This window comes from Colletotrichum paranaense, assembly GCF_030867605.1.
Source record: "Colletotrichum paranaense strain IMI 384185 chromosome Unknown Scaffold_5.1, whole genome shotgun sequence".
In the NCBI taxonomy this organism is placed as follows: domain Eukaryota; kingdom Fungi; phylum Ascomycota; class Sordariomycetes; order Glomerellales; family Glomerellaceae; genus Colletotrichum; species Colletotrichum paranaense.
This window is the reverse complement of record NW_026848963.1, coordinates 1,602,167-1,617,570: the sequence shown is the minus strand read 5'-3', so window position 1 is coordinate 1,617,570 and position 15,404 is coordinate 1,602,167. Positions and strand designations below refer to the sequence as shown.

At 52.3% G+C, this 15,404-nt stretch overlaps 6 protein-coding genes across 6 annotated transcripts; 3 read left to right on the top strand and 3 right to left on the bottom strand.

Moving 5' to 3' along the window:
• Positions 1 to 14: 14 nt before the first annotated feature.
• On the bottom strand, positions 15 to 2,363 carry CPAR01_06900 (RTA1 domain-containing protein; the record flags this gene model as incomplete). The annotated part of the gene is made up of 4 exons (XM_060491171.1): positions 15 to 677; positions 1,203 to 1,702; positions 1,759 to 1,894; positions 1,959 to 2,363. The coding sequence occupies 4 exons, from the start codon at positions 2,361 to 2,363 to the stop codon at positions 15 to 17; spliced, it is 1,704 nt and encodes a 567-aa protein (XP_060350045.1).
• Positions 2,364 to 2,764: 401 nt separating this feature from the next.
• CPAR01_06899 (C6 zinc finger protein) lies at positions 2,765 to 4,381 on the bottom strand (the record flags this gene model as incomplete). The annotated part of the gene is made up of 2 exons (XM_060491170.1): positions 2,765 to 4,271; positions 4,332 to 4,381. The coding sequence occupies 2 exons, from the start codon at positions 4,379 to 4,381 to the stop codon at positions 2,765 to 2,767; spliced, it is 1,557 nt and encodes a 518-aa protein (XP_060350044.1).
• Positions 4,382 to 5,824: 1,443 nt separating this feature from the next.
• CPAR01_06898 (cytochrome P450 4V3) lies at positions 5,825 to 7,627 on the bottom strand (the record flags this gene model as incomplete). Its single annotated transcript, XM_060491169.1, has 3 exons — positions 5,825 to 5,948; positions 6,021 to 7,429; positions 7,478 to 7,627. The coding sequence occupies 3 exons, from the start codon at positions 7,625 to 7,627 to the stop codon at positions 5,825 to 5,827; spliced, it is 1,683 nt and encodes a 560-aa protein (XP_060350043.1).
• Positions 7,628 to 8,832: 1,205 nt separating this feature from the next.
• Positions 8,833 to 9,297, top strand: CPAR01_06897 (uncharacterized protein; the record flags this gene model as incomplete). The annotated part of the gene is made up of 1 exon (XM_060491168.1): positions 8,833 to 9,297. The coding sequence occupies one exon, from the start codon at positions 8,833 to 8,835 to the stop codon at positions 9,295 to 9,297; it is 465 nt and encodes a 154-aa protein (XP_060350042.1).
• Positions 9,298 to 11,149: 1,852 nt separating this feature from the next.
• On the top strand, positions 11,150 to 11,973 carry CPAR01_06896 (GDSL-like Lipase/Acylhydrolase; the record flags this gene model as incomplete). Its single annotated transcript, XM_060491167.1, has 2 exons — positions 11,150 to 11,229; positions 11,280 to 11,973. 2 exons carry the CDS (start codon positions 11,150 to 11,152, stop codon positions 11,971 to 11,973), a joined length of 774 nt encoding a protein of 257 aa, XP_060350041.1.
• Positions 11,974 to 14,323: 2,350 nt separating this feature from the next.
• CPAR01_06895 (uncharacterized protein) lies at positions 14,324 to 14,908 on the top strand (the record flags this gene model as incomplete). Its single annotated transcript, XM_060491166.1, has 1 exon — positions 14,324 to 14,908. One exon carries the CDS (start codon positions 14,324 to 14,326, stop codon positions 14,906 to 14,908), a length of 585 nt encoding a protein of 194 aa, XP_060350040.1.
• Positions 14,909 to 15,404: the final 496 nt, after the last annotated feature.

The following is a 15,404-nucleotide window of genomic DNA, read 5'->3' as shown; positions in this document are numbered from 1 at the left end:
TGCTTTGGATTTGGTCACTTTTCCATTGCCTCCAATACCTGCTCTCGGCACTCGTCTGGATGCTTCGAAGTGTCGACGACAACCACGTTGCCGTCGGGTCTGTACGGGTTCTCAATCCATCTTCGAAACAAGGCCTCCTGTTCGTCTCGTCCTTGGCACGCATTGCTGTCAACCGGAGGACTATATATCCCCGTACGCTGACTTCTCATCGCTACCCTCTTCTGCAATCTCTCATCTAGCACATCAATGTCGACTTGAGGTCTGCACTCGATGTACCAGTACTCAAAATCTACTTTTTCCGCCAGGGCTCTCCCACTAGTGATTACTTCTTCGTAGTTGCAGGTGCAGTCTACAATGAGATTGCGGCCCTGTATGAGCATGCTGCCGGCGAGCGCCCAGAGCGTTGAGTAAGCTAGCTTTGCGGCCTGCTCAAATAGTACCCCATTATCGAGGAGAGAGGACTTGATAACGTCAAGATCGAGGATGACGGCATCAAGAGGCTGGGCTAGGAGATTTGCTGTGGTGCTTTTGCCCGCGCCCGGCGCTCCTGACATCTGGAGGAAAAGCCGCCGTGGCGGGCTAGAATCTTGAGAAGGCATTACGATAGCTGAGACGCTGAGTTGACCGTGTCTGTTACCAAGCGGGCTGCTGACCAGGTTTCCTCTGGCGCTGTAGTACTGCAGAGTTTCTGCACAGACTCGAAGTCTTCGGGTGAGGCAAAGAAAGAGGCAATCAAGCTTAGAAGTACTTCATGCTTTGAATATATTTATCGTGTCCCTTTGGCGTTTAAAGCCAACACTAAATCACTGAAGAACATTCCTCCCAAAACCTGATCTCATATACTTTGTGCGTGCACTGCCACAGTGACGTGTCTCGATCTGCAGCATTCACTTAGCTCCCAGCCACAACGAACCGACGCCGCAATGTGAATGCAGCCTGAACCATTAGTACTTGCTTCGAACATCGACGCCTAGACTCCTAAAGCCCATCACCGAGCTCTCTCTAGTTGATTGCTGTTTCCTTGCCCGACCACTTGCTTCTCTGTCATCTCATGGACTAGGGCTTCTCCTAGTAAGCTCGTGTCCCTCCGGATCCTGTCCCAGTGGAATCCTTCCCCTCCTCCTAGACAGCCCATGCTTCATGGTTGCAAAAAACCCGGGCATGTCCGACACTTCACCATTCATTATCATAGCCGGATGTACCACGTTGAAGACCGCAATGGCGAGAAACATCGGCAAAGCTTCCAAGACGTAGAAGTAAGCCTCGTGTGTAATCAAGACATTGTCAATCCCATGGCCCGAAGAAAACTCAATCAGGCGGTAAGTGATCCGTACTGAGATCATGCCGAGGGAAAAGTAAAGCGCCCAAAGCAGAGGTTTCCAGGAGCGGGATTGCTTCCCGGAAAGCTTGTCTAGGCTTTGCATCTCGACCTGGAACTTCAATGCCAGGGCGACGAAGATGAGGATGAAGAACTCTTGGAGTCCGATACCGCCCATGTAGATATGAATCGCCTTCATCTGTTCCGCGGGTGGCGCTGTTGGGCCGGCCATGCTGCCTCCAGTGAGTTGAACAGCAAATGATATGATGTCAAGTGCGACAAAGATCGCGGCGAATGTTGCGGCGGGAATGCGGAGGAGAGAGCGCGAGGGGTGAAAGAAGTAAATCATGCGGCCCAAGGTCATGTATGCAAAGGCGTTTACCCCTGAGAAAGCGTTAGACTTCTTTCAGTGGAAATGCAGCTTAGATCTTTGTACTTACAGATAGGCGCAAGCAAGATGAAAATCTGAAAAACGAGGTAGATGCCGTTACTCTGCTGATTCTTGCTGCTTGCAGCTCGGAAGATGAAGGCCAGAGTCTCCCAGATGCTCGCCATTATAATAACCCAACACCATCTCTAAATGCTAGTCAGATACTTTACAACCCACGTTGATTTGCTAGCAATGCTAAAACGTACGAACCTTCTTGTGCTTGGCGGCCTGCCAGATGTGGACGACGGTCAAAATGCCGAAGAGAGCCGCAAACACTGCCGCAGCCGCGAAGCTAGGATAGTAGTTCCAGATGGCACCGCATTCGCCGGGTGGGATGTACCCATTGGCATCGGGCTCGATCGTCTGGACACACGTTGGGATGGCGATATCGATGGTCTTTGCTGGGACTGTGACGTAGCTATTCGTGACGCCGGGAATGGTGATGTACTTTGTCGCGATGAAGTCTCCCGTCGGGATAGATGATGTTGATGAAGAAGTTACAGTGGAATCTTGACGTTTTGCCAAAGAATTCGGCAAAGTGGGCGTGGGTGAAGGTCCTGATGGCAAAGCCAGGGCGGTCGCAGCCGCGGCCAGCGTGATCCAAGACAAGTGCATCGTGATGAGTGTCGAAAGATGTGGAATGACGAGGAGAATTGAGCTTGATGATGTTGAATTTTCTTCATCTTCACAACGAAGTCTGGTATTCTCGTCTTTATAAGTGAGATTCTCAGGCCTTCATCGCTGGTGTAAGTGAATGTCGATAATCGCGGTGCCTGGCGACACAGCCCCCCCATGTTCGCAGCTGTTATGTAAAGAAGCGAGCCGACCAATCGTAGACTCTCAAGGGGCGGAGCTTGTCGATGATAACAATGTAGAGTGTGAACCCCTGTAATGTCAGCACAGTAGCTTGAGACCTGGCCGCGTGTGAGGCGTAGCCTTCCTTCGAGAGGTTTAGCGTCATCGAGAGAGACGTGCAGAGGGAAGCAGGCCCTGGGCGAAAAATAGCAACTAGATAATCATGGCTTGCGCTTCAATTGTACTCGAAACCACTCCTCCTGGACAGTGATAGGCCCTCCGTGCTCCCTCATCAAGAGAGCGACCTTCTTCCACATGGCAATACCGCCATTCTTCTCGTGGACGAAGCGTACCTCGTCCTGCATAGCCGAATCTTTAATTCGCCGTCCTTCCGGTGGTAACGTCCCGTCATCGACGACATTGGCAATATGCTCATCGTGTCCGAGGTCCAGCTCGTGCTCAAACTCGACAATCTTGCGTCCGAACGCCAGAACAGTGTTGAAGTCCCAGAGGTTCTCCCTCTCGTGCGCAATCGTCTTCATGAGACTCAAGGCGGCGATTCGCAGTGACAAGGACCGGCACTTGATAAAGACGAACCCTAGCAGTGGGCTGAAACCCATCTCAAAGGTGAACTTGGCCCGTCCGATCCTCTGCCACATTTCTCGGAAGATAGTTTCGACTTCACGGCCAAGCTCGATGATCCGTTGGAACTTGTCCAGATGTAGATCGTATACCAATTCGCCGCGAGAAAAACACGTGCTGAGCCAAATCTTGCCTACATGCCACTTCATCTCAAGTAGGCGTTCAACGAGCTCTTCTCGCATGGCGGCGCGCTGGCAATTATTCGGGGACTTTTGCACCATGTACGCTTGGAATGCCGCAGCCCAGTCATCTAGCAACTCATCCATCTCATCTCTTTCCTGCATTGTTAACATGTCCGGCTTAGGATGCGTCTCGTCACCGAGGCGATATTCGTCAGCGGCCCGTACAAAGCGAATCGCGCGCACGAGTAACGGATCCAGCGCTGCTTGAACCTGCTTTAAGTTGTAGAAGGGGGGTACTGAAACTGGATACGACTCTGGTATGGCCGGAAACGTTTCCGGTCGGGCACCGAAGAAGAAAGGGAACACTCCAAGGCGACAGAAGGCCGGCGTGAGGTGCTCTCGAACAAATCGCGATGTAGACCTGGAACCATTCAGGATGTTGATGCCATGCCTGCAATGATCGATGGCACCCTTGCATTCGCCACGAAGCATATCGATACACACGAAGAGAATGCACACAAATAGGACCGTCTCCTGGTTGTTTGTTGTTCGCAGGTGTTTGATCGCCTCGTTGTAATGCGCAACCGCGAAGGAATTCTTCTCCGAATGCCGGTCTAGGGGATCCTCCTTGAACTTCTCGTACAGCGAACTGATGGCCAATGCGGCATGTTTCGCAGCAAGCTCCTGGTGAGAGACCTGAGAGACAAGATGGGTCCAGAAGTAGCTATCCAAGGGCCCGGACAAGACGGGGGCGACGACTTTGCGGAAGAAACTCAAGGCCCGGAGTTCTGCGTCCGACGCGGCCTGGGTCGGAGGCGGATGGATGCGGAGCAGCTGAGCCCAGGAATATGTCCCCGTTGGCGGTGTCACATAGCCATCGCACCTCCGGCCCGTGCTGACGCACCTGTTGCATGCCGGGCGTGCTTCATCACATTTGACTCTTCGGATTCTAGGTTGGTTAGCTCTAACGTACGTGTAGGTATGAATGATGCCTTAGAGCTTGCGGCTGGGCTGTTGGACTCACTTGCAGGTTACACAGCCCGTCTTAACCTTTGCTACCCCGAGTCGAGCCATTTGCGCGCCACAAGAACAAGCAAGCAAGCAAGCGAGTTGTTAGGGCTGTGTGGTTGTTGTGTGATGGAGGTGGAGATGCGCCCTGAGAGACGCGTTTCTCACCTATCTCGTAAAGATGCGAGGTGGCCTATGAAGAGACAGGGAGTCGATAGTAAGGTATGTTTGATGTCAGGGAACGAGCCTCCTCAAGTAATGTGAGCTTGCGTACGAATAGTCCCCGCGCCGTCGCGTCGACTAGGTGGGCGGACTAGGTGATGTGCCATGGAACTGAATCCCGAGCCACATAGCGTGACGTTGTCGTTCGACGGTGTTCGTTTCAGAAGCGAACAAGAGAGCCTGAGACCAGAAACGCAGCATAATACACAGTTTCCCGACGTGTCTTAGTGTCCAGGTTCGCAGTGACCACCCTCCCTTGCACACACGCTCGTGTCACCATCAGCCACCCACTCATCCATCCACGCAACCATACCAAGAGAAGATCGGGCGGCCGCTTGTGAAAATAAGCCCCGAATCCCTCAAGTAAGAGTCCACTTTCTGCGGGGCAAATGCGACCAGGCCAATCGGGCGCCATGGACTCTAAATAAGGTCTGCTTATCTAAGTTGTTCTCTCTAGCTTCTTCCTGCGCTTCAGTGTCATCTCAACTTCAACAATGACATGACAAGACACCTTCATCTTTGGCTCATTACATGATTCCGTCATTACAGAGTCCAGACGCATTACCGCGTTACCGAGCAAGAGGAACCTTCCAATAGTGGCATTCAACCTATTGATGCCGAGCCTACTCGAAGTCAAGCGCGTCTACAGTCCGACGAATCACCTCTCGATGAACACGAAACTGTGCTGATAAGTAATGTCGGTGCTCATCATCAGCACCGCTCCTAGGTCGAACTAAAAGAACGGGAAAACGGCCCGCAAGAATGCGGGAAGCTTCGTGGGCATCCGAGATCGGGCCCGGGAGGCATTTGGCATACCGGCCGATCTTGAAGACGCCGGCGATGGAGCAGCGGCACGACAAGTGAACACGCTGCCGTCGGATCTGATCGAGCACAGATATTGTGAATCATCAAGTCATATTCTCGAGCTGGCTTCTGGTAGATGACGGCCTCACGAAGCCGTGTCCGACACTCCCAGCTCTTCCCAAAGCGCTCAGCAAGATAGCAACGAACCAGACCTCCAGCTTCTACGTCCTCGTCGCAACTCCGACTTATCCGGCCAATGCTACATATGACTCTCCGTCCGATGTTCTTCGCTCCGTCGCTTGCTAACCTTTGAGGCCCCGCTGGAGCCGGGCAAACGTTGAGTTCTCGACCTGGCCGAGACTCTCCCCGCGCGGCTTCACCATGGCGGATAAGGCGGGGTTGCAATGACACCGATGTCCGACCTTCCCGAACTGTTTCCCCTGCATGTCACTTCTGTCAAGTTGTCAACACACCTCGAAACGCTCAGTCAGACTTCTGTCGCAGCTTGACGTGAACCGGCATCCCGTCAGAAATCTGCGGTGTGCCCTTCTCAGTCTGGTAGCACCGGTCTCCCTCCACAAACATTTTGGGAATCCTGGTATTCCCGCTGCGCACAGAGTCAGCGTTTAGGTCCCCATGATGGAACGAGTTGTTGAGGTGTGCGGTCTCGGGAACTTACTTGAGGGCATCCCACTCATCCCAGGCGCAGTCAATCTCAAAGTTGCGCGCGAGGGAGACCAGGACCAACTTCATTTCAACCACGGCTAGCTCTTGGCCAATACAGGCACGGCTTCCAAGTCCAAAGGTCCTCCAGCCGTGCTTCTTTGGGCGCAATGGATCTTCCGGGTCTGTCGTCATCCATCGCTCCGGCACGACCTCGTTGCCTCTCGGCCACAATTCCTCGTTGCGAGACTGCGAACGTAACCCGTCCCATATGAGGAATCCGCCGGTGGGATATTGCTCTCCTGTGATGCTGTCGGTGATGCGATAATGCGATTGTCCGTCTCGAATGACAGGAGGACCGGGGAACAAGCGCAGTGCTTCCTTGATAACTCCGCCTGTGTAGAGAAGGGAGTTGAGCAAGTGCGGCGACTCTCTGATCTTGGCGGTTGCATCTGCGGGGTCTTTGCCCAAGACTTCGTCGTGTTCAGCCCGTAGCTTTTGGCCAACTTCGGGATTCTTGGCGATGCAGTGTATCGCCCAGCAAAGAGCCGTGGCCGTCGTATCGTAACCGGCAAACATGAAGATCTTGAGCTGGGAGACGACTGTCTCTAAAAATAACCGGTCCACATTGACCACACCAGACATGGGCTTCAGCGCCAAGTCGATGATGGTCTTCAGCCCCTCCTTCTTCTTTGTTCCTTTGAGGGATCGCTCGATCGATGGTAGTAGTTCGCTGTACATTGTCTCCCTGTTCTCTTTGATAGCAGCCAGCCGCCACGGGCTGTACCACTTCCACATGGTGACAATGTTAAGATGGAGAATCACCCTAGAAATCTGGTCCATGAGAGCACTTCTGAATCTGCTAGGTCCGTTTGTCTGCTCATGAAGCTCGATATCAAGCACCGCTCGGCCGATGACATCCATGGTCAAGTTGGTCGTGGTCTCCACGAGCGGAAACACATCACCCCAAGAGCCGTCGACGCCAGCTTTTTCCCGCATAATATCGGCGAACACCTCGACATCCTCCAACATTCCGGGAACAAGGCCAAGAACGTTTTTGTTACTGAAACTGGGGTTGAACCTCGCGCGCCACGTCTTCCACGGCTCGCCTACCAAACATGCGAGGTCCATTGCTTCCGTGATCGGGGCCAATGCCTTCTTGGTCCAGTCACTACGCGGCACGCTGGCGTCGAACATGTAGTGGCCTGCTGCCTCCGGGTGCACAGTGAAAACTAGCGGAGGACCCATAGGCCACATGTCGGCATAGACTGCTGAGGGACACGATGTCCGGCCGGGGAAGAGCGTTTCCCAGTTGTCGACGATGGCTTGAGCATAGTAGTTGAAGTGTACGTCTTTGGGTAAGTGCGAGGTGAGCTTCATGAGTAGGCGCAAGTGGCCAAATAGAAGCGAGTGAGGCATCATTGGCTATGTCGTGTTAGAAGCCTGGCTTCCCAAGTGTGCTTGAAAACTCACGACTCCTTGTCTCTGAAGCTTGCGAAACCTCAATCGCTCTTGGACCATTCGAGCCAAAACGTAGCCGATGCCAAGTGCTGCGGCCAGACCCAAGAGGCGGAACATCATTGCCATGGGGCTCTCGACCCCCGAAGCTGCGAAAAAGCCCATTTGAGCGGTCTCCTCTCTGATGTTCCGGCAGAATCTGCGGGTTCTCTCTCAAGTCACCTTCGTAGCTCTCTCTAGCGACAAGAGTGCCGAACCACCGTCTCTCTTATACATAAGTATAACGGGAGGACCCGTCAAGGATTGACATATGCCGCGGTCGTAAAATGACAAAAGGCAGGGCCATCATTGGTTCCACGATCAAATACCCCTCTCAGGCCAACGGTGGTATCGCAGGCCGAGGAACAAGACTGATGTAGAGTCGGCCGCCTTCTTCATATGTGCATGCCCCCGCGGGACTCTGCATCGGGATTCTCCATTCTTCAGGCTTGGCTTTGCAGAAACGGGTCGAGAAAGCCGTTCGTTGCGGGTGCTTTGTGGGAACTTTGGGCGGGGATCTGGCGGCTTCTGGATCTGCGAGCAAGGGTTGTGCAGGGCTTCCGAGGGTAACCTGACTTATCGTAACTGCGCCGTTGGTCGGTTGGTTGAATTTGGTTCTTTGGTATATGTAGTGTAATGGTGTAACGATCGACAGCGGATACGTGATATGTGCTCGCATATCCGTACTGGTGTTGGTGTCGCACAGCATTTAATCATCGCGAGGTGGCTCTGAGTGCCTTTACTTCGAGTGGTGTTCTCGGAAAAGTTTCTTGGTACCACAGCAACCTTGACGTGACAAGTATCTTGACGTGATTACAATTACTCGGCGTACAACGAAACTCGTTGTTTCTTTCACTTGCCGCATTAACTACATGGTCGCTTGTGCCAAGATGAGCACATCCTACCTATTTCATCAACGGGCCTTAATTGATACAAATTTTCATGTTATGAGAGACACTGTTTATTTTTCTCGACCCAGATTTCGTTGCAGTGTCATTTAGCTCAGCCCATTCTGTGGCTGGAAATGTCGCCAGGTGTCTTCATACTATTTCGGGGTGAGTCATGCGGCAAACGCAACTAACCCCATCAGACTCAACACATAGAGCGCGATTTGAGCAGCGCCACCAATACACCTTTAAGAAGGAGGCAAAGACCCTTCTCTAAATCGAGATACTTACTGAAGAATAATTATGGTTCAAGAGACCAAGGACTAAATTCACCAACTGGGGTAATCTTTTCTTAGTAAACTCAGTTTTATCCCTAAGGGACTGCCAATCTTAAGCAAGAAGCACCCACAGGCAATTGGGAATTATCGTCAGAACACAACCACAATGTCGGAGATCGACCCTTCAAGCCCACATATTGCCACCTTCATGGCCAAAGTCTCCGCTGAGCTCAATATTCCTCTTTCGCCACCCAAGGATGTAACAGCTTTCGGCGACAATCCGGCCTTGAAAGACGAGCTCCTGGATCTTCTGCTTCAGGGCAAGAAAACATCTACAACAACCTGGCCAATCCCTGAAGCGCTTCATTGGGGAGTTGATGACCTGTCCGTTATACTTGACGGCAAAGGAGAACCAAAGGCTATCATCAAGACAACGTCGTTTGAGAGATGCAAGTTTCGGGATGTAAGGGAGGAATTCGCGCTTGCGGAGGGAGAGGGGAATTATCAAGAATGGAGAGACGGGCACAAACGATATTTCGAGCGCAGAGAGGATTCAAAGGATTTCAGTGAAGACGTTGAGGTGCTATGCGAGTGGTTTGAGGTAGTGTATCCTCAAACTACGAGCAAGTAGAGTCGAGCAAACCCATGTTGGGGAAGAGAATGTGAAAACCGCTTTGGCTTGGGTCAACAAATATCAACAGATAAGAGCTAGTATGGCAAAAATTGTATCAAATAATCTTCTCCAAGAGCAATTGACGTGTACGGAAATGCTCCGAGGCAAAAGAGAGGTGATCCGCAGCTTGTTGCCTCGAAATGCAAAAGGATTGGGCCCTAACCAGGATTCGAACCTGGGACCTCTCCCAGACATGTCGTGGAGACCCTAAGGGAGAATCATACCGCTAGACCATCAGGGCGGTTGAACTCGAACTGAGCTTTTTATCGATGAGGTCGAAGGCGAGATGCGAGACTATGTTGTGTTTGTGGGTGGAATAGGGCTTTTGTCGCTCGTGGGGACGTTTGGGGGCCGAAATGAGGATCCGCGGGCCGGTCCCGGACGCCCACAACCCGGAGGGACCGGCTCTGGTGTGCCGGAACCCCGTGGTGCAATGGTCCTGTAATCTGGCCAGCGGACGCGGGTTGAGCTTGAAAACTGGCGCAAAGGGTGCTGCATATGAGGCAATTTGTGATAGAATCCAGTTGTCACAAGCGCATCAGCGAAGCCGGCTTTCTTTTTACGCCAATGAACATTGAAATCTCAAGAGTGAGAGACGAGTTCCTAGACTCTAGTCACTTTGGCTATATTCTGGACGCATCGAGAGTCTGCCCTTGGACGTACTCAAATTCCGACCCCAGGATTTCATTCCAAAGATGTTGGGCTCTCATTCCCTAAATTCCCGAAAATGGGCTCCTCATCTAGTTCCATGGGGATTTGGTGTCCCGCTGTCTGCACGCTACGTTGATGTGGACAGCTTGCATGGGGGTTTTTCTTTCCAGCATGTTGCTGGACCTCTTGTGGGTTCACAAGTACAACGCGGCAGTCCGGCAGAGAATTTTGGGAAACAAGGGTGAGACTACAAATACTAGAGCACTAGTGTTGTGGTAATTAATATCTTGCCAGTCGCCAAGCGAAATGGAGTACTCTCGATTTCACCATGCAATGTGTAGAGGTGATTCGCGCCGGCTGTGTGCTTTGCGGGACTCAGGAGACGGGGAATGCGGAGAAGATCTCCGAATGTAAGATCTTGAAAACCCGAAAAGAATTGCTTTCGAACCTCAGAAGCACAGGCGTTGTCTCAGACCTGGACGCTCATTTTGAGCCAAAGAGTGCTGTATTGCTGCACCCGTGCACAGTTGGGGAATCTTAGAAACATTGCATTCCAGTTGGTCCCGGTTCTGGAGCTTCAAGCATAACTGTGACTAGCTCTCTCGTGAAGCAGATCACCTCAAGTGCTTACTTTCGAGCCGTAAGCTTATGTGCATTAGTGCGATACCAGTCTCGTAGGCTGGACTGATACATCTAAGCTGCATTATTAATGCTCTTTAACGCTTGAGCTTGTGACGCTACCAACCAAGTTCGCGTCATAACATGATGAACGCGTACGTCCAATCGATTGATCCGGCAATCCGGGACGAACTTTGAGGTCGATATTTTCTTTGGGTGAACCTTGATGTCGCATGTCTTCTTCTGAGAACATGCAAACTCTTGATGAATCGCCATTGCTCCAAAGATTCGTACATCAAGACGACTGGAAGCTTGACCAACATCCTTAAAAAGGCCTGAAATCATAGAGCGGCCTACATGACGATGCTCAGTCATGGAATTTGGATTGCGTTCCTCGCAACAGCTTACGCTGCAGTTCTGCCGTCAACGCACTTGCCACGTGAGATCAAAGCCTCTTCCATCTCTAGCATTGTAGTATTCGGTGACTCTTTCAGCGACAACGGTAAGCGATCGGTGGTAATTCGACGGGCTTGCGTTCAGGATGGACATGACTGACGGGATGCGAGCTGCAGGGAACGGGGCTGCTCGAGTATCGAATAATGCCTGGCCTACAGACAAATAGTCAGTGAACCCTTTCCGCTATGTCTGTTCTAGTTCAATACATGTAACAGCCAATTCAGCTACAAGGGTCGCTTTTCGAACGGCATCGTCTGGGCAGAATATGTAGCAGCTAATCTCTCATTGCCCCTTTACGACTATGCGGTAGGAGGTGCAACGACTTCGAATGCCCTTATCCAGGGCTACACAGGCGCAAAGGGTGATATCGCTGTACCTTCTGTTATTGATCAAGTCGTCTCGTGCTTGGCGAAGATAAATCCTCAAGGAGGAGCCTTCGAAGCGTCCGATTCATTGGCAATGGAAAGCCCATTGCTGATATTGTTTGCTGGTGCCAACGATATCCTGTTTAACGCCAACATCAGTGCTTCGCAGTCGTATCAAATTCTTCGTCAAGCCGAAGCACAGCTCCGCGATGCGTACCCAAGTGCAAGAGTCTTGACTCTAACGCCGCCCGATATCTCCAGACTTCCGTATGGCTTCTACTTGGAAGACAATCTGGCAAAAAACCAGTTGCGAGCTTTCACAGACCAGCTGGGAGAACTACTCGACAGGTCAAAGACGGGAGCCGTCAACCTTGATCTTCGGCCGCTCTTCGACGACTTTGAGTACTATGCTTCTCCTCGGGCGTACGGATTTGACCCACTGGGAAAGTACGGCAGTTGCCTCGAAGGTGCATATGGCGAGACGCCGAATGTGACGATCTGCGGAGACCCAGATAGGCGGGTATACTGGGACGAATACCAGTGAGTTTTGGCTGGGCTCTTCTTTTCGTTTCTTTTCCGAGCCGACTTGCCGTTTACCCAGCCTTCAGCTCTCATTCTGACGTCGTGCAGTCCTACAACTCATACACACTCGTGGATTGCCAAGGAGGTTCTAGACGTCCTGAGAGGTCCGTTCTGATTACCTCTTGTGGTTGAGGGAGCGAAAGTTGGAGTTCCGAGGTTGTCGGTTTCGGCATAAATGGAAGAATGCAAGTATACGGGGGGCAGCGTAGAAGTTTTCTTGGAAGCAGTTTTACAGAAAGAGCGATGAACAAAAGCGAGACATTGGATCAGACGAAAGAAGCAAACTCGCTGGGCCAATACCAAGTTCCAATTCCAACTTCGGTCCAAGACCAGGGGATCCCCCGCAGGTCTGTCCTGAAGAGGCGAAGGCATCCCAACCCTCCCCTGCCAACTCCACTTGACCCGGCTATTGTTGACACCAACTCTCTGTGTCAAACAAGCACGGACGAGTTGTTTGTGAGCTGAGGATACTGCGTCCCGCCCGTTGCCGCTGACAAAGATGCATCCTTCAGGGGCGGAGTTCTTGGTTCATCGTCAAGCTGCTACGAAATCCGATGTGCTGACCATGGCTACATAAAAGTCAGACAGACTGAACTGGATCAGCTATGATTTGTGATAAGATAGAAACAAGCTCAGAGTATTGAACTAATTTTGGTGGTATTCTTTCTGCATGTTCATGCTTAGGACTTGTACGATGGATCTCCATTCATCCATATTGGATGGCGAATTTCGAGTAGAATATTTTGACATGGTCCACAAGTCTTGGCAAGGCTCGTTGTCACAGAAAGCACGGTACGAAATTCAGGGCTGGTGGCCGCGTCTTATTCTCTGCCCATGATAAGCGGAAAATTGAACGCAATGACGTGGAAACAATTTGGCTTTAAGCGCTCTTGCGTTCCCGAAGCCGGACTTCCGGCCAAGGTGGATGAAGTTATGGTTATTTGGTGATGTGGCTCAACAACAGACGAAAAGAGAAGCAATCTCGGAGGCGTCTCACCGATCAATGTCACAAGCCGTTGAAGCAGGGCAGGGCAATTCGCCAATAATGCGGACATGACTTCCCGAAAGCGTTCTTTGCAGTTAGTCGAGTGTTCCCTAACGCCGCGACTCTCCTGAGGCCCAGGAGTTTCCATCCCACGTTGCCGCCCAGAATTGTTTTGTTAAGGCTGGTCCCTGTGCAGGCATGTCCCCTGGCCTCATTTAAGCGCGACGTGCTGCCATCTGATGACGCGTAACTAAGACATGGTCCGCCCCGGTAGACATGGAGACTAAGCAGCGTCCCATCACCTCTCTGGACTCTGCATCCCCGTAAAAAAAAAACAAGTGAAAACCCATGAACTAGGAACAACGGCACCGTTCCCCTCGCCCTAAAATGTAAAGGTGAAACGAAGACGACGACGTCCCTCATTTACAGCAAACGCCCCATGGTCGGAAAATAAGGGAGCAGTGGGGACCCTGGACCCGTCTTCCTTGAAACACACGGCCGTGATGGGTTGAACATCGAAAGCCAACCACTCAGAGCCTCCCACACACACTCCAGTCATGTTCCTATCCTGGAGAAGATCTGTTGTTCCTTGGTCTGGTCTAGAACCCTCGAGGCTCGAGCAAGTTGTCGGTATCAGCACTGTTGACTCGCTGAGCTGCGCGCATCCACCCATCCATCTGCACCATCCACCACCCACGCGGCATCCATACTCCTGATCCCGCCGCGGAAAGCTAGGCCAACAGTTGCCAAACTCCTGTTACCCCTGAGAACCCACCCGTTGGAAATTGACAGCAATATGGCGCCCATGCTTCTCACCACTGTTCTGTCTTGATCGAAAGCGGGAAAGTCGGGCCACCCTTCTATCCAAGCTGGACCTTGAGCCGCAGACAACTACCGAATAGTGGCAACTCGTCCGGGGCCAAAGTCGCCAAACATGGTTCTTGCTCTGCTAAACGCCCACATCCCGCCGGGCTGGGTCGGCTCCCCTTGTCGATCTGTGTCGTCCGATGGCGCAACAGTTCACCATGTTGCTCGACCAAGTTGACACCATCCTGGCAAACCATGAGCCAAATCGGTGACGGATGGCAACCGGGATCCCAGACGTCGAGATCGATATAAGATGCAGCTTTTCTCCTTCCAAGACCAGTCTTCTTTTTGCTCTCCATCCCACTCCATCTTCATCACTTTCATTCCAAACACATTGAAGCTAGTCTTCTTTTTCCGTTCTTGATACCAAGCCTTTCATTCGTTCCTTCGAACCACATTCATTACCAACCTTTCCCACCTCACAAAACAACCTCTCAGTCAATCTCATAACTCAGACAAAATGAAGGCCAACGTTATCGCCGCTACCATCCTTGCCGCCTTCTCGGCTGGCGCTTTCGCTCAGGACCAGGAGGCCGAGTTCCCCACTGGCTTCCCTACCGACCTCCCCTCCGGCTTCCCTACCCAGGTCCCCGGCGCCGCTAAGCCCTCCGGCGGCTTCGGCGGTGGCTTCCCCGGCTTCCCCTCCGGTGGCTTCCCCACTGGCTTCGGCGGTGCCCGCCCTACCCAGGTTCCCGGCGCTGCTCAGCCCTCCGGCGGCTTCGGCGGCAACTTCCCCGGCTTCGGTGGCCACTCCGGCTTCCTGACCCGCACCCGCGGCTCCTCCGAGGAGGCTGCTGGCTTCGGCGCCCAGGCTGCTGAGACCCCCTTCCCCACCGGCACCCAGTCCGGCGGCGCTCGCCCTACCGGCAAGGGTAAGGGCAAGGGCAAGGGCAAGAACCACGGCACCGGTGCTCTCCCCTCCGGTGTTCGCCCTACCCAGGTCCCCGGTGCTGCTCAGCCCTCCGGCGGCTTCGGCGGCAACTTCCCCGGCTTCGGTGGCGATGCTCCCTCCGGCGCTCCCTCCGCTGAGCCCACCTCCGCTTAAGCGACAAAACAACTTCGACGATGACAAATTCGGCTTATGGGTTTGACTTGGACCACTTGGTTCAGCAAACGGCTTTATCTGGAGCGTGTTTGGACGATTTCTAGTGATGGAAGATGTGTTTCTTTTCTTACTACTCCACGTGGAGCTTTCATTGTATAAATACAAAAGCCACTTGGAGTAGCTGGCTGGTACATTGCATAGGCGTTTGCTTTTTGTAAACTTATCAAATAAGAGCATCCGTCTTTTTCAAACTTCTGGGCCATGAATTTGCTGTGATTGCTAACTGAGAGATGTATTCACATCAACTGCTTTGGCCTCTCTCGTTGCTTCCCCGACACCCCTTTGAGAAGCTTTTGGACCGATATAACTTAGATCCCGGAGTAAATACTTCTCTGTTACTGTTTTTGATGCAGTCGAATAGTTATAAGAGATGAACTGAATTAGCGAGCCCGCTGGCTAGCTGGCCAATCCTGAGATTATTTCATTTCCTGGAAGT